Source organism: Dreissena polymorpha, chromosome 4 (genome assembly GCF_020536995.1).
Source record: "Dreissena polymorpha isolate Duluth1 chromosome 4, UMN_Dpol_1.0, whole genome shotgun sequence".
Classification (NCBI taxonomy): Eukaryota; Metazoa; Mollusca; class Bivalvia; order Myida; family Dreissenidae; genus Dreissena; species Dreissena polymorpha.
In genome coordinates this window covers 132783083-132801769 of record NC_068358.1, presented here as the reverse complement: position 1 = coordinate 132801769, position 18687 = coordinate 132783083, and the positions used below count along the sequence as shown (strand labels likewise).

Genomic DNA, 18687 nt, shown 5'->3' with positions numbered 1-18687 from the left:
TATTGCAAAGCAAATGTCAAATGGCCTTTCATTGGCTAACCTTTTAGCTATTGACCAATGAAACCTGTTATTGTGCCTTGACTCGCGGCGTAAATTGAGCAGACAGCACGTAGATCTACTAGACACTTTATATTAGATCTTGCTTCTTGACCATAAAAGAAGACACGTCATTGTAAGTTATTTGAACACCTGCTCGTATGTATGAATTAGCATCAATTTTAATGTATAGTTTTGTTTTATTCATTCTGTCTTACTTGTTAATCATTTATTGAGGATCAATTGTTGTTCTATTGGTCACGCCCCTTTTCAATTAGTTTTGTGTAGAGTATTTCCATGTAGTGGGTAACATTAATTTTTTTTTAGAGATTATTTGTAATGTTATTAAATCTGTATTTTTCAGTTAAGACTATCAGATTCAATATTTTAATGTTTGCAAATTATATCTTATGGCGAGGGTTTTAGAAACTGAACTGTGGACATGTTTCATGGTTTGCCATCCATCATTCTTTCAGTCAGGGACCAATACACACATGTTTTTATACTATTTGTCATGTTGTGTCCTGCTATACTCATTAAATGGATTCTTGTATTTTGAGGTAAAAACAAACACCACGGGTTCTATGTTTTAAACCCGTAGATCTATGTTAAAGAAAGTCTCAAAATTATACAAGAAATTAAAATTTTGTTTATGTAGTGGCTAGTAACAATCAGGTTCAATCTCCGTACTGGGAGCCTTCTCAAGATCTTCTCTGTTGTGGGAACTGACTCTACAGTACTTCTAAGACCTAGGCTTTTAGTGCAATGTAGCTAAATAGACTGACCTCAATTCTCTACGGAAATACTAAGATATGACAGGTCCCTGATTCAATATACTTCATGTTACCTGGTCATGTGAGTTATCCCAGACAATGCATTCACCCCAACAAAGTCATATCAAGATTCACATTCAGCACGGAGCGTATATTGACCTCATCTAGAGTCTGTGCATTCAGTAACAAAAGAATTATATACAACATTTTCCATGTTTGATAATGTCCATGTTTTTTGCAGATCTGAGATGTAAATAAATGCTGTGTTTTGAAAACTAATAAAGAGCAATATGGAATACCAATGTCTCGATGATGGTGAAAGTGAAATAAAGCCTTCAACCTCTGCAGAGATTTCACCATCAGAAGTAGTAAATGTTTCCTCTACGGGTCAAATAAAAGACACACAGATAACTGTTGAAAAGTCTGAGGGCACAGGTACTCTAACTTTTTATGATGCAGAGAAACAGAAAGGACTGGATTACATAGATGACCCCAGTGCAACACCTGCATTAACTGGTGTTAAGTATGTTTAAAATGCTGTTTTTTTATTCTTATCAACTACATTAAAGTGGAACATATGTTTTAAACTCATTATCAAGCAGAAAACATGGATTCAAACAGCTAGTAAACTGAAACAAAATCAGCCATTAATTAGACTGTTAATATGTAAAGCCTTAATTAAGAACTGTAGATCCTTATAATAATTTCCTAATTTCAATGCCTTAAAGAACATCGAAAAATAAAAATAAAAAAGTTCAAGATTCATACAGTTTGCTTTTTTCATTTTCAGATGGGTTCAGTCAGTTGTTCAATCTGTTCTTGAACACATCGCATTTCGAATTTCGACAGTACTCTTGATAATTCTCGACCTAACTCTAGTTATCATAGATCTTGCAGATATCAGCTTGACTGCCAACTTTAACAGTGGACTTGAAATTGTTTCCCATATTATTATCAGCATCTTCATGCTGGAGATTTTGATGAGAATATTTTATATGGGGTAAGTACGAGGACTTCTGTTTTTATAACTGGAAGACACAAATTATGATAATTTTTAAAACATTTTTATCAAATAATATTTTAATGTTTTTAACTCACATTATAATGAATTGCTTAAGTATGAGCTGTTGTGGACACTCACTGTTTTTCATTCAGAATGATAAGTTCCTAAATTTTCAATGCTTCAAAACGTTGATTTGAAGAACAGTCAAATGTTTCAATATTATAATTCAGATACAATAAAATCAATATTCAGTTATAAAATTGTAACCAAATTAATTCCTTTAAATATTAAATGTGGGAGGCATTAAGATTTGCATTTGTCCATCGCTTTCAGGATATAAAGGTTAGTCCACAGAACTATTCCTAGAGTGGCACTCTATTTGCTACAAGTCTTGTGATTTATTTTTTATATATTTAACATCTCTGTCTCTTTGTATTAATTATGCTTGGGACAAAGCCACATTCATGATTTTTAGCACGATTTGCATTTCTTGTTGAACTCAAGTGAGCTACCCAGAACCATTAGGCCCTTTTTATTTTATTTACTACTCGTCACTTCAAACTCATTGATGATTATCTTTAGATATGAAAATGAAGGTTTATTTTCTCTAATTTCAGGGAAAGATTTTTCCGCACCATCCTAGACCTTGTGGATGGAATCATAGTACTGGCGTCATTTGTCCTGGATATGATCTTTGTTTGTGTGTCAAAGACTTTGGTTTCTGCACAAGGAACAGATTATGCAAAGTAGGTGGATTTAAGAACTTATTTTCAATTTGGTTCCATTTTTCTCATTGATTGATGTTTATTAATGAATTATTCAGACATTTAAAAAATATTTAGAGTAGCAACAGGTACCAAGAAATTCATATTGCACATTTATTACTAATACATTGTAATAAAGTTTAGTCTTGATTCGTAAATTCCTTCATCTCTGCACCTGATGACAAGTATATATTTAATTGATTTAATCTATTATTATGTTTTATGTTTTCTAGACTAATAGCAGTTGGTCGTGTTTTCCGGATCATCAGAATTGTTCGAATTGTGTACTTCATGTACATTCAACGTAGACATGTTTCCACTGCAACTCGGAAAGTTATCTCAGAGAATAAGCGAAGATATATGAAAGATGGATTTGACCTTGACCTTTGTTATGTAACAGGTTTCAGATCTTTCAGTTTAAATATATTTCCTCCTTTTTAAGTATTCTTTAACACAATTTATGGTTCATTTCTCTAATTACTATTTTTATGATAAAGAAGTTATAACAAGAGTTCTCACAAACAAAATACTTTGTATTAAAACATAACAAAGAAATAATTGCATTTTATGAGTTGAGTCTTTATATATATTATATTATAAAATGTAATAAGTGTGTGTGTTTCTTTATGTAGTTTAACCAATACATCGGTCATGAACAAAATAGCATAATTTTTATTTTATTAACTATGGGAACCTTTGGGATGACTGTTTGTCATTTTGGCTAATTTTTGCAAATTGTCCATAAAGCAATACTAGAGCATATTCTATCAGATTGTCTTGTGAGTCTTAATACTCTGGGGCAGCACAGACTCTACTGACAATTGGTTTTGCAAACCCTTCTGTTCTTTTTGTAAATTCTTTTCTAAATACAATTTTCTCTCTTTCAGAAAGAGTTATTGCCATGTCTTTTCCATCAAGTGGAATTATGGCATTGTACAGAAATGACATTCGGGTAACAAAAATAGTCAAATATGTTTGTTTAATAGGGATAACTTGTATAAAAGTTGTTAACTTAATAATTATTGGAATGAATGCCATCAATTCCAGAGGATTTGTTGTTTTCATGCTCAGTAAGTGGTGTTCATTAACTTGAAGTTGTTTTTCAAATGAAAATAAAAGTGTTAACCAGTGTTGTAAATAGTTAGAATAAATATTTGTACCAATAACACTTTGAAAAGCTAACAGGTAACAAGAATGTGTGTTGGACCAGCCTGTCCAAAAGTCTGACGATTTTGTACCTTATCAGACACTTTGTCTTACAGGTCCTTCCCAGATTTTTGTAGAAACCTCGCAGCCATTATTTAAATTTTGTTGATAAATTTTAAGACTGCATCTAAGAGTGGATTAAAAGTAATTTGTTTGTTAGATTTGTAAGGATTATATTTGCGTTAATTTCAGGATGTTGCCAGATTCTTTAATACCAAACATCCAGATCACTACCGGATATACAATCTTTGCAGTAAGATTTTATATTAAATTGTTTTGGAAAACTTTAAATAATTTGTGCCTTGAAATGTATGTAGAAAAGTACATTCTCAGAAAAATCAAAATTCATTTATATATATTTTCTCCAATCTTTATAAAAGATTAACAATTTTTGTACAGGATAAATTTATTTTACATTTTTTTTTTTTCAATGTTTTTAGCTCACCTGAGCACAGCGTGCTCATGGTGAGCTATAGTGATCGCCTTTTGTCCGTCATGCGTCGTGCGTCCGTCGTCAACATTTGCCGTGTGAACACTCTAGAGGCCACATTTATTGTCATGAATCTTGGTGAGAACATTTGTCCCAATGATACCTCGACCGAGTTCGAAACAGGGTCGTGCTGGGTCAAAAACTAGGTCACTAGGTCAAAAAAAAGAAAAACCTTGTGAACACTGTAGAAGTCACATTTGATGCCCAATCTTTATGTAACTTTGTCAAAATTTTTGTCTTAATGATATGTTGGTTGAGTTCAAAAATGGTTCCGGTCCATTGAAAAACATGGCCGCCAGGGGGCGGGGCAGTATTCCTGATATGGCTATAGAGAAACCTTGTGAACACTCTAGAAGTCACAATTTTTGCCCAATCATCATGAAACTTGGTCAAAACATTGGTTTCATTGATATCTCAGATGAGTTCGAAAATGGTCCAGATCTGTGAAAAAACATGGCCGCCAGGGGGCGGGGCAGTTTTCCCTATATGTATATAGTGAAAACATGTGAACGCTCTAGAAGTCACATTTTTGGTCCAATCTTCATGAAATTTGGTCAGAACATTTATTTTCTGGAAAACGACAGCTGAGTTTGAAAATGGTTAGGATCAGTACAAAAACATGGCCGCCAGGAGGCAGGGCAGTTTTGCTTAAATGGCTATAGTTTAACCTTGTTAACACTCTAGGAGTCACATTTATAATCCAACCTTCATGAAACTTGGTCTGAACATTTGTTTTTATGATAGCTAGGCTGAGTTTGAAATGGTTTCGGTCTGTTGAAAAATATGGCCGCCAGGGGGCGGGGCAGCTTTGCTTATATGGCCATAGTCAAACCTTGTTAACACTCTAGAAGTAACATTTATAGTCCAATCTTCATGGAATTTGGTCCGAAGATTTGTTATATTGATAGCTTGGCTGAGTTCGAAAATGTTTACGGTTTGTTGAAAAACATGGCCGCCAGGGTAGCGGTAGTTTTCATAATATGACTATATTAAAACCATGTTAACACTCTAGTTGTAATGCGGAATCCGATGTTGGTGCACAATGATGATGATGATGATGATGATGATGATTATGATGATTATGATGATACTGGTAATGGATTCAGAAACATTTATGTCAAACCCAAATATCTAATTATAACTATTGCATTACTCAAATTAATTATTGCCTTTACTTTTGATTGTTATCTATATCTTTGCAGAAATTTAGCATAGTGGTAAAACCAATAAAACAACAAGAAGTGTTACATATGAATCTTATTTGACTTTTCATTCACTTATCCTAGGCTACTCTCTATAAAACTCATTTGTACCTGTGCCTGCATTGTTGCCAGGTTGTAATTGTGTAACACTCCTGGAAATTGACCCCCATTAATTGGTCACTTTCATCAAAGACCTTTGTGTTGATGTCAGATGGAAACCATTCATAAGATACATAAGACATTACAGCTTGAAATGGTTTACCCCTACAATTTTCAGTAAGTCAGTAGTTTGTGTGTGATTATGAAAGTTTGTTATTTTAGCAGGTTTTATTGTTGTTTCAATTGGAAATAGCAATGCAAGGTGAGTCCTAAAATTGTTCCAGTTGTTTAAAAACACTTTGTCAAAAATCTTTTAATGTGAACAATTTGGTAGTAAAAAAACAACAACTAATCACATCTTTTAAGAAGCACAAACAACTGTTTGAAGAAAAGTTGATTTGCATTTGTTTTTGCAAAAATAATATATTTATGCTACAGATTTTTTGTGCATTTAAATTACAATTAGTTTGATAGTTGTTTTGATATGATACGTTTTCAAATGTTTTGTGTGTGTTTACTTCTATTTTTGCACACATTTATAACTATAAGAAAGATCAAGTGATGTTTTGTACTATAAAAGATCAATATTGAATTTCTAGTAGCTGTACATATTCTCATACTCATTTACTTTTTTATAACTGACTTTGATATATGAAAACAATTCAACATATTTTATTTAATTATGCAAAAACTATTTTATAAAAACACAATCTTTTGAACAAATGTTTTCAGTATCTAAAAGTGTTCTTGCTAAAGAGATTGTAAACAGTCATCCCCTATAAGATGCTGAGATGCTTATCTCATGATCTCAAATTTGAACAACAATTTGTTGAAAAATGTACTTAATTTTCTTTTGCTGATGCTCATTATTAAATTACTGTCCTCATATTACTTTTATCCAAAATAATTTAAGCTTTGTTGCAACGGGTAACAAATGTCTATTTAAAAAAAACAAAAACACACACACAAAAAACTACTGATAACGCATATATGCATATATCTGCCAAAACAGCAAACCTCTTCTTTTCACAAAACAATGTTAACAACCCTTGTCTCCTGGATACGACGATTGAGTTCAAAAATGGTTTTGATCCAACTAGTAACATGATCGCCGGGGGGGGGGGGGGGTCATTTTCCTTATATTTATATACTGAAAAAGCCTGTGAACACTCTAAAAGTCACATTTTTTGGCCAATCATCATGAAACATGGTCAAAACATTGGTTTTATTGATATGTCGGATGAGTGTGAAAATGGTCGTGATCAGTGGAAAAACATTGCCACCAGGGGATGGGGCAGTTTTCTCTATATGTTTGTAAGAAGCATTTTCCTTATATATATATTTTTTTAAAATCTGGGTATTAAAAACATGGCTGCCAGGGTGGGTGGGGTAATTTTCTATATAGGCCTATTGTGAATACTTTGGAACACCTTATTTTTAAAGTCAGACTTGTCATACTAATAATTTGAAATATTTGCTGAAGAGTTTTAATCTTTGTTTCTTTCCATCTAAGTCTCTCAGGTGAGCGACCCAGGACCCTTTGGGGCCTCTTGTTTTATATACATTTTTAACTCACCTTAGCACAACCTGTTATAGTGAGCTTTGGTGATTGCCATCTGTCAGTTGTTGTTCTTGCCTTGTGCATCATGCTGTGTGTATCATCATTCTTCGCCTCGTGAAGACTAGAGGCCTCATTGGCCTAAACTTCATGAAAATTGGTTTGATCTTTTTTTTCTGCTTAAAGCTTGGCAAAGTTAGAAACTGGATCACCTGTTGGCAACAATTTGGTCACTTGTTCAAATAAAATTAAAAAAATTAAAAACTCAGGAGACCATGTTTATTGCATCATATTCATGATACATGGTCAGAATATTTGTCCTAATATTATCTTATCTAAAACTTATGTATTTGTTAAACTTCCTGAGAACACTCTTTCCTATGATTCTCATACAAGTGAGACATGATTTCTGTCCATTGAAAGTCATGGCCACCATAAGTCTTTAGCACTAGTAAGTAAAAACATTTAATGAAACTTAATCCTTCAGTGCATAAAAAAGCCTTGTTATAATGTCTGGGCTAAGTTCAAAACTGGCTTGGTCAATAACAGTTCTACCAGGTATTGGGACAGCTTTCCTTATCTCTTTCAGTGCTGGAACCAAATTTTGAAGGCCTTTGCAAACAGTTTTGATCCAGATGAGATGCCACAGAACATGGCGTCTCATCAGGATTCAAATTGTTTGCTTTTCTGATAGTATTTTTTATTTTTTTTAAATTCGAAGAAAATGCTAATTTAATAAATTCAGCAGACAACATTTTAGCAGACGTCACAGCATGCAAAGGGTTAGGTCTTATGTGAAGGTTTGTGAATACTTCCAGCTCAGAAATGTTAAGTTCCTTTGGGTCTCAGGGCAGGCTGTTCCCTGTGGCCTTAAATGACAGTGGCCCCCCATGTGCTTGAATTCAAAATCAATCGTACCTCTTTGACTGAATTTCAAAAAAGGGTACCCATATGCCTGAATGTTTAATGCAGGTACACCCATTTAATTTAATTTTCACTTATTATCGGTTTGTGCTTGTTTTATATCTGGAGTAATGTAGAATTTAAATGATAGATCACATCATGTGCCTTAACAAAATCATGGAGAAAGGCCTCCAGTTGAACGCCTTAGGACCTTTGGCCATTACGTTGTTCATTCTCAGTAATCAATGTATTACAGTATTATGTTCTGTGGGCAAAATGCACCAAATTCATGAATCTCTTTGAGAGTGGTTCAATGTTCTGTGGGCAAAATGGACCAAAGTCATAAATCTCATTTTATTGGTTCAACTTTCTTTGGGATAAATGTACCATAGTAATGAATCTCACTGGATTTGGTCAACATATTTTAGATCAAATGTACCATAGTAATGAATCTGGCATGATTTGATCACATATTTTGAGAGTGGTTCAATGTTTTTTCAGGCGAAATGGATCATAAATATGATCTCTTCTATGGCCGTGTGGAGCGAATATACATAGATGACCATAATGTTCCAACTGTCCAGTAAGCATGTTTTTAATATTCGTATTTACCGTAAATGAAGAAGTGTCCCTTATCATTGCTATTATTATCCCCACGCTTTTTGAAAAACGTGGGGATATTGTGGTTATCTCCACCGTCTGTCTGTCTGTCCGGTTGTCTGTCTGTCCGTTAGTCCTGGCCACTGTCTCCTCCTACACTATTAGCACTAGAACCTTGAATCTTACACACATGCTAGCTATGAGCATATGTACGACCCTGCACTATTTGAAATTTTGATTTGACCCCTGGGTCAAAAGTTATGGGGGTTGGGGGTGGGGCCGGGATTTTCACTCATTTTTTTAGGATATTTTCCATTAACTTCTTCATTTCTACACCGATTTACTTCAAATTTATACCGAACCTCTCTTATGACAATACGGTCAATCTCAACTATGCATGGCCCCATTACCAACCCTGGGGTGCCCCGCCCACATAGTCCACACCCACCCAAAATTGCCATTTACTATAATTTCTTCCTTTCTACACTGATTCACTTCTAATTGATACTGAACTTCTATAGTGACAATATGACAATACAGTCAATCTCAATTATGCATGGCCCCATTACCAACCCTGGGGCGCCCCTGGGTCAAACATGTGGCGTGGGGATACGCGTCGGCCTATGCCGCGTCATTTCTAGTTAATGATCGAGTGTAAAGATGTATCTAGACATGTTTGATACTAGTAAAATAAGTATCTAGACATGTTTGATACAAGTAAAAAATAAATAAAGTGTGAGGGATTTTTAGTAGTATTCACGTGAAATTACATGGGCAAAGTCTAAAATTTAAAATATATAATTACATTTGTAAAATGCTATAAACACCGCTTTTCATGAGGATTGTGTGCCTATACATTTACAATTATTTCAAAGGAACATGATCGACTTCTGCAAAAATGCCCGCGAGTTCATGGCAGCAGACAAGAGGAATATTATAGCTCTGCACTGCAAAGGTGGCAAAGGCCGTACTGGGACCCTCGTCTGTGTGTGGCTGGTAGACTGTGGGATGTTTGATGATGCCAAGGTACATTCTGCACATTTTGGGTTTATATGCTGGAACAGAACGAATGGTTAGATGAGCAAGTGTTCCAAAATAATAAGATGCAGAATGAAATAAATCATGCATAATAATCTTTTTTTTTTATTTGTTAATCTATAATAGATTGAAAAACTGTTATGTGTTAATTAAAACAATCAAAAGAATAGTTGATCCTTTTTTCATAGCAAAGCCAAGGTTATCTAGAAATGCAAAATCAACTAATTTAGAGGGCATATTGCCCCATTGGTGCAAAAAGGTACCATGTGGCATTGAAATTAGAAAGCACATGGTACCTTCTTGCACCAATTGCGCATATATACAGGAAGTTACCAGCTGAACTGTGATTTTTATTAAAATTCTTTTCCCCTGCCAGGAATCCCTTGACTACTTTGGTGACCGCAGGACTGACCTTTCTGTGGGCTCGAAATTCCAGGGAGTGGAAACACCCAGCCAGGTATCAAGGCCAATAACTCTGTATATGTTGTATAACCCAGTTACGCATTTATAGAAATTTGCTTGTTTGTTTGTATGTTCTTTCGACATGTTTTGTGAAGATTTTACATCTTTTGTTTGATGTTTTTGTGTGTCTTTTGTAGCTCACTTGTGCAATGCATAGGGTGAGCTTTTATGACCAACTTTGGTGAATTGTGCAACAAATCAAACACATCTCCTCCTTACCGGATGGATAGGTATCAACAAAACTTCAATGAAATAATTCTAAAGTGATCTTCTTTTGAAATTGTTCTAATTGTACAAAAGATTGTTCAAATTATGCCTCTGTGTCTGAAACTGCTCACGCCCCATTAGCCCATAACACAGGTGAGCCACCTAGAACAATCTTAGCCCTCTGCAACATATAATAATGTAGAAAGAATTCATTATTTTTATGCCCCCCTTCGAAGAATAGGGGGTAAATTGCTTTGCTCATGTCGGTCTGTCGGTCGGTCTGTCGGTCGGTCCGTCCACCAGGTGGTTGTCAGACGAAAACTCAAGAACGCTTGGGCCTAGGATCATGAAACTTCATAGGTACATTGATCATGACTCGCAGATGACCCCTATTGATTTTGAGGTCACTAGGTCAAAGGTCAAGGTCACGGTGACCAGATTTAGTAAAATGGTTTTTGAATGATAACTCATGAACGCATACGCCTAGGATCATGAAACTTCATGGGTAGATTGATCATGACTTGCAGATGACCCCTATTGATTTTGAGGTCACTAGGTCAAAGGTCAAGGTCACGGTGACCCGAAATAGTAAAATGGTTTCCGGACGATAACTCAATAACGCATACGCCTAGGATCATGAAACTGCATGGGTAGATTGATCATGACTCGCAGATGACCCCTATTGATTTTGAGGTCACTAGGTCAAAGGTCAAGGTCACGGTGACCCGAAATAGTAAAATGATTTTCGGATAACTCAAGAACGCATACACCTAGGATCATGAAACATCATAGGTAGATTGATCATGACTTGCAGATTACCCCTATTGATTTTGAGGTCACAAGGTCAAAGGTCAAGGTCACGGTGACCCGAAATAGTAAAATGATTTTCGGATGATTACTCAAGAACGCTTTTGCCTAGGATCATGACACTTCATAGGTACATTGATCGTGACCCGCAGATGACCCCTATTGATTTTCAGGTCACTAGGTCAAAGGTCAAGGTCACAGTGACAAAAATCGTATTCACACAATGGCTGCCACTACAACGGACAGCCCATATGGGGGGCATGCATGTTTTACAAACAGCCCTTGTTTACTATGTTTCAACTAACAACTTTAACATTTCTTTATTTTATCTTTTGTGTTGCTCCTTATTTGAATCTTTTGTAATGCTTTAAGTATGACTAGACCTTTTCTTTCTAAGTGTCTTATTCTCTATGTGTAACATTAACAACTAACGTAGACCAGTTTCACTAACTCCTGTACTGTCTAGAGTCGGTTTGTGGGCTACTATGAAAAGGTTAAAAAGATGTACAACTGTGAACTGCCTCCAAGAACAGAGCTGAAAATCACATCGTTTAAAATTGAGAGCATAGCAGGTATGATAACCATCATGATTAGAAAAGTAAATTAATTTTGATTTTGTCAATGCAAATTTACCTTATTTGGTAAACCTTTCAGGACTCTGGAAATAAATTGACCCAGATTCAAATAATATTTCTTTTTTTTATTGGTCATGATATGAGCTACATATCTTGATGTTATGAAATCAAGAATTATGCAAATTTATCAGAGGAAAACAAACTTTGTTAACATGTTAAGTGGGTAAGCTATTCTGATTTCTAATGCTGATAGTGCAAGACTGGTTTCATCAATATCAAAAAAGGAACTTCTACTAAAGCATATGCAAAGTTCACATATCAATACTGGAAAACATATTGCAGAGACTTCATGTGACATTTCGTTCATAGAGATTTAAAAATAAAAAGTTAATTAAATTGAGCTACAAAATATACAATGACATACATGTGTTAAGTGAAGTTTTCAATATTTATGTGTGTGTCAGTTTGGTCCTCTTTAGATCTGTATGCAAACATACGTATGCGATGAACTTTTATGCATGAATTAGGTGTTTAGTTTGTTAATTGGACATTTATTTCCATTATATAAATCATGGACTAATTAAAGATGATAAAAATGTTACTGTAGTGTTTTTGTTGCCACTCTTTCTTTTCTGTAACACAATAAAATACATTACTGTAGAAGTTAAGTCACTCTTGTGCAGTAATAGAAACTTGCAAAAACTCTAATCATTTCATGAACTCAATACACAGTATTTATGTTTGACTGTTCTTCTATGTGATTGCCCCTACATATGGAGTGAGACATAAGAGACTTGTTTGAGCGTTAATAGTACATAATCACAGACTTCAAAACATCATCATATTAAAACCACTATTTTTGTGCTAAAAAGTTTTGAAATAAGAAATATAACATGTGAAAAATAAAAAAAAGTCAGTACACATGTACTTATAAATTATGGTTGTCATGACAACAGGTGTGGGTAATGGTGATGGCAGTGACCTTGGTTTGGAGTTGAGGGCTGAGGGGCTGCTGATATTTGAGGCAAAAGTTGCTGGGTCTCTGAACTGTGAGGTAAGTGTCCAGCTAACAGATGTATGCCACAATGGTTATATAACTCTTTCAGTGCTGGAACCGAATTTTGAAGGCCTTTGCAAACAGTTTGGATCCAGATGAGACGCCACAAAACGTGGCGTCTCATCAGGATCCAACCTGTTTGCTATTCTGATAGTATTCTTTAAAAAAACATCGAAGAAAATGCTAATTTTAGAAATTCAGCAGGACGACATTTTAGCAGACGGCAAATTTCCCAGGATGCAAAAGGATAAGCAGTGCCTGATCTGTCGGGCACATGATGACAGGATAAAAGTTGCTTTAGCACAAGGTGCTCCTTGTGACCTACCATTGAGGTTTACTGGCTGGGGACCTGTGACGTTTATCTAAAGCAATTTACTTTAAACAACATATGCCAAACCTCTGGGCAAGGAATGTTTCTTGTCTGAAGCTCTTTCAAGTTGTAAAATAGTTGTGTTCCATGCAGAAATATAATCTTATTTTGAAAACAAGCTAAAGCTGGTAGCTTTGATATTTTGCAAACCTACTGTCAATAGTACCCAACATAAGTCCATATTTTGTGTATAGTAAAAGTTTTGCTTTCACAAAATGCACACCCTAGAGCAAAGATATTTGCCATAAAACAATCTCTAAAGATAATGCTTTTGGCAGATCTTTTTTCTAGTTAATTGTCTGTTTATTTTATTGAAGTTCAGAATGCTTTTTCTTAATTCTGTAATTTATTTAGTAGTTGTAGAATTATAAATGCAAATAACAATTCAATATATTTCCAGTGTACCCATGACAGGGACAATGACAGTATCACAATCACACTGAAAGATGCTCCAGTGATTGCAAACGATGTCAAAGTTCGCTTCATCTCTACAAGTGTGAGTTTCCTTTAATGTTTGCATACCTTTTATAAATTAGGTTTTCAACAAATTTTAATATCATGGTTATTAGCTTTGGGTATGACAAACAGGCTTGAAGAGTCAAACAGGTGGTTTCTGAACAATAGCTTTAATTTGCATTTAATAATCTCAATAAAACTTTGGATACAGCAAGCTTTCATGGAGACCTAGCATAGGATTGTATACGGGCTAGTTAGGTCAAGGTTATTGTGCAATAACTTCAGCTCGAATGGATGTTTTGCAATTAAATTTTGTGTAAGTACATAACATGGAGGCTTTCCCTTATATTGCAATCGGGACGTTTCAAGGTCTGCTCACTCTTACCAACAATAGAAAAACAGCAAAAAGTTGTTTTTGTGTTCATAACTTTAGTTAGTATTTACCAATCCTAGTGAAACTTTTGATATACAAATGTATATTTTTCTAAATGTAGCAAGCTTGCACAAAATCTTGCACAAAGCTTGGGATTGTATTGAGGGCTGATCAGGTCATGGTGAAGGGCACTGTTACTAAAAGTAAAAAAACTTTTTTCCACTCAAAACAAAAAGTTTGGATTAATGTATTTCACAGAAATTGTGTGAGTAGGTTGTTTACATACAGACTCAGCCTTGGCTTGCATTTGGGGCCAGTTGTGTTAAGGTCAAGCTCACTGTTACTAAAAACCTGCTTTCCAGTTGACAACTTAAGTAAGCATTGAACAATGGTGATGAAACTTTGATACACCTATCTTGCATAGAATATTGTGATATTGTAATATGATTGTATTTAGTGCTAATCGGGTTAAGGTCACCGCTACACAAAACTGGCTTCCTCTCGATAACTTTACTTTGAAGGTATTTCAATGAAATCTTGTGAAAAGGTAGCTAATTGGCATAGCTTATTTAGGATTGCATTTCGGGTACGACACTGTAAGAAAAAAGTTACAATACAAAAAATAGAAAAAAAAAACTGTTGAATGTCCAGTGTTTGTGTAGAATGTTTTTGTTAGTACATGTATCTTACATACAGACACAGTTTGAGAATATCACAATTATTTAAGTTTAAGTTATTCATTTATATAATGCTGAAACATGGTTTTTGTGGGGTTACCATATTTCTTGTATTAAATGTTAGTCTATGCTTTATATAGTATGTATTTGCTCTCTTAGTCAAACAAATGAGGTTATGCAAAATATTAAGAAATTACTCACTTTTTTAATAATACTGATTTATTATAGATCTGATGCTCCTGTCAACTTAGAACACAACAGTTTCAGTTACAATATACTATAGACATTAAATATGAGTTTCGTTCTGGGAAAACTGGGTATAATGCATGTGACTAAAGTGTCATCCCAGATTAGCCTGTGCAGTCTATATAAATGAAATGCAGCAAAGGAAAATAAAAATCACTCGTATATTTCACCTTTCAGAGGACCCTCCCCAGCGTGTATGACCACTGTGCATTCTTCTTCTGGTTCCATACCAGCTTCATAGAGAACAACAAGTAAGTCATGTGGTAGCTATTCCCCTCAAGAATATTTAGTATATTTTCATGGGAGGAAGGGAGGTATATTTGTATGTTAATTTAAATCAATCTTTTGTTGCTGTCTGTCAGCCCATCCCATTTTTTCGTTGAAACGCCAAACAGTTAAATTGCTAGAGGGATGAAACTTTACAAACATTTAACCAACATAGGAACTAGTATACGACCATATTTGTATTGATTTTTTTATAAACTGGAGTTATGGCCCATTTTAAGGGGAAAAAATACAGTTTTTAAGTTGTGTGGCGCTCAACTAAAATAAACATTACAAGAATATTGACATATCATGTTCACCACCATATTTTGGTTCAGATACGTTTTAACTTGCCCATCTTTGCCAAAAAAAAATTACATTTTATGTCCTATTTAAGTAAACAAATGACATATAATAAACTAAACACGTTTTGCGTCTAGGTGAATGAAACTTAACAAACATATGATCCAGTATGTTAGTATGTGTCCAACTTATTTTTGTTTTGATTCTAGTGACCTAGGTGGAGCTTTGAGATTTAATTTAAATGTTGGGGTATTCATGTCTTATGGATACATCTGTAGTTTCTGATTAAAATTCTAAACAAGACAAAATCTGATGCAATTCCAAGAAATCAAGTGTTCAATATTTAAATAATTAATTCACTTAAATTTAAATGTCTGGTTAATCTCAAGCTAGACCTACATGTGAGCTCCACTTAAAATGTAATTGCTATCCCTATATCAAGCAAAAGTTATTGAGAACAGTTAATCTTTTTTATAGTAAAAGTGACCTTGACTTTAATTGGACTGGCCCCAATTGCAATCCCAATCAACTCAGCGATAGTCTTCTATCAACTCATTAAATTTATAGACACTATTCCCATCTAAACTAAAGTAATTGGTTGGAAACAATTGTTCATGGCTAAGTTGCAGTGATATTTACCTCACCCTGACTAGTCCTAAATGCAATCCCAAGCCAGATATGCATGTAAGCTACAAACACACTAAATTGCAGAACAATAACGCCATCCAAACTCACGTCATATAGCAAAACTGTGTTGTTGTTTTTTAACATTGACCATGAACATTAACTGACATTCAATCCCAGGCTAGGCCTTTATATACACAAAATTGCAGTGTCATGCTACCATCCAAACTAAAGTATCAGTGATTTTGACCTTGACCTGATCTTTGAACTAGCCCAGTAGGCATATACAAAGCTTAAAAACGTACATAGTTATGTTTTTGTACATTTCGTGTCTTTTCTTCACTTGGGAATAAACGCTTATCTTTCTAGGTTACGACTTGAGCGAGGCGAGATTGACAATCCTCATAAAGTAAAAAGCAGGAAAGTGTTTCGGGATACATTTGCCATTGAAGTCAACTTTGAGGTTGTTGCTCCCACATAAAGAGCATGTGGAATCAGCTACAGCGCAGTTTGTGATTTGTCACTCCACAACTACTTGCTTTTTAAACAATTCAGCAGAGCACAAAGAGAGAAAATTGTCTTGTTATAGAATATAAAGATCACACAAATTAAATTTGCAAACTAAACGTGCTATTTGTTGAAATATTAGCTTCAACTTGTTTTATAATCTGTGTATTAACAGTTTTTTAGTCAGTTGTTGACATGTTAAGCAGACTTTCCAAAAGTGTTAGAAAAGCGACTTCAGTGAAAGATTGTTGTGATACACACTGGTCAGGACAAAGTTTGAAAAGGTAGATATGGACCTATTGACCCTTATTTTAAAACTGACTGGGAGCTGACTACAACTGGATCCCATAATTAATCAAGTGGTCATGATTTGTTGTTTTTTTCTGTTAATAGTTGTGAATTATTTTAACTCTTCACCAATGTTGTATTTTTATACATATGATAATTATGTGCTTTAAATTGCTATTTTATAATATCATACAATACAGAAAATGTCATATAAAGAAGTGCAATATGGGGCTTTTATGCCCCCTCTATGATAATGGTGCAAAGGTATATAATATTCGCCCTTTCTGATTGTGCATGTGTTTGTTTATTTGTGTGCACATGCAAGTGTGTTTATTATGTATTTATGGGAATTTTGGCATCTGCCTCACAACGTTTCTACGCAGAAAAGAATTATGGAATAAATTGACACCATTCATCCTTACTTCAAAACAACATACATGAAGCATGTTCAAAACCATGTTGGTTGTGCATTGGTGAACCCCATAGTGGTAAAAATATGTTTGTGCGTAATAATTCCTTATATGGATATAGTTCAAGTAATTCTTGAGCCAGTTTCATATAAAACTGTTCTTTGTGGGATGTAACAAATAAATTAGCAAAATAGAGCATCATTTTATGGGGATGTTTCACATGCAAGATTCATGTCACTCTCTTTAAGACAGTTCACTGTGGGCACTTGAAGTGTGCACATATTCTTTATGATATAGAGATAATGCAGTTAGTATTTTACTAAATGCTTTATCATGCATTTAATAATACTTTGGCACAAATGATCATCATATTGAGGCGCCATGTTGTATGCATTAGCAATGTCTCTTGCTTTAAGGTCAAGGTCACAATGAAGAAATAGGTATGATGTGTAACAACAGTGACAAGGGCCATATTTTTGTATTCATCTTTGTTAAAATTCCCGCTTATTGCTGTATTTATTGTTCACAAAATGTCTATTACACAACAAATATTTATGTGTCCAGTCACATTTATATGATAAGTTCAATCAGATTTGTAACATACAAAGTCAATTTTGCATTATGAGTATTAGTTGAGAGCTGTGATATTCATGTATATTTAGTGCAATAACAACTGTTATTTTATTTATAGATGTTTTTATAGTAGCAGTTTTTACGCAACTATTATATATTCAAAATTTAATGTTATACATCAAACAATTGTGTAAAGCTATTTTTCAAAAAAAGTCATTAGTGGGTTTTGATATTATTTTATTTCAGATTTTTGTAAAAGAAAATTTGAAACATGTAGTTTAGAAGGTGTTTCTTTTCATATCATAGTTTAAAATCAAATGTTGTTAGTTTGTTTTGTTTCCAACAAATATTATGGGATTTATTTCAGCCAGTTTGTATAGTTACATTTAAATTATACGTATTTGCACATTATAAATAATGTTTAAACAAATAATAAATAATGCATACATGGAATAAATATATATTTTTGCTGATACTTATGTTGTAATTTAAGGGAAAACATGAGCTAAGAAACATATCTGCGTACCTTTTTACTTACAATTTTTCTTATTTATTACCTGTACATTGTATAAATTTTATGTATGCTTTATGCTCATGCTGATAAAAAAAAACAGCACTTACATAAATGTTAACTTTAACAAATGCATTAAAGTTGGTAAGGCATAAATCTGCTTTATGCATGTATAAGATATATCGCTCATGTAATCAAACAATATATATAGATATTTTAATAAAGTATATTCTTATAACAAGGTGCGTTTTTTATGTATATGGATAAAGTTGACTTGTAACAAGAATATTGCAAATGTTTATATA

The 18687-nt window shown here is 34.1% G+C and overlaps 1 protein-coding gene across 1 annotated transcript; it reads left to right on the top strand.

Moving 5' to 3' along the window:
* Window positions 1–4: 4 nt before the first annotated feature.
* LOC127876550 (phosphatidylinositol 3,4,5-trisphosphate 3-phosphatase TPTE2-like) lies at window positions 5–18623 on the top strand. Its single transcript, XM_052421871.1, has 15 exons — window positions 5–172; window positions 1051–1332; window positions 1600–1809; window positions 2430–2558; window positions 2810–2976; window positions 3464–3528; window positions 3975–4035; window positions 8536–8617; window positions 9510–9660; window positions 10049–10129; window positions 11615–11720; window positions 12680–12777; window positions 13551–13646; window positions 15080–15153; window positions 16463–18623. The coding sequence occupies exons 2-15, from the start codon at window positions 1100–1102 to the stop codon at window positions 16572–16574; spliced, it is 1665 nt and encodes a 554-aa protein (XP_052277831.1). The 5' UTR covers window positions 5–172; window positions 1051–1099; the 3' UTR covers window positions 16575–18623.
* Window positions 18624–18687: the final 64 nt, after the last annotated feature.

Coding starts and splice junctions, on each gene's coding strand:
- LOC127876550 (XM_052421871.1), top strand. CDS start 1,100: ATGGAATACCAATGTCTCGATGATGGTGAAAGTGAAATAAAGCCTTCA. Junction 2,559..2,809: donor CAAGGAACAGATTATGCAAA/GTAGGTGGATTT, acceptor TATGTTTTCTAG/ACTAATAGCAGTTGGTCGTG. Junction 12,778..13,550: donor CTGGGTCTCTGAACTGTGAG/GTAAGTGTCCAG, acceptor ATATATTTCCAG/TGTACCCATGACAGGGACAA.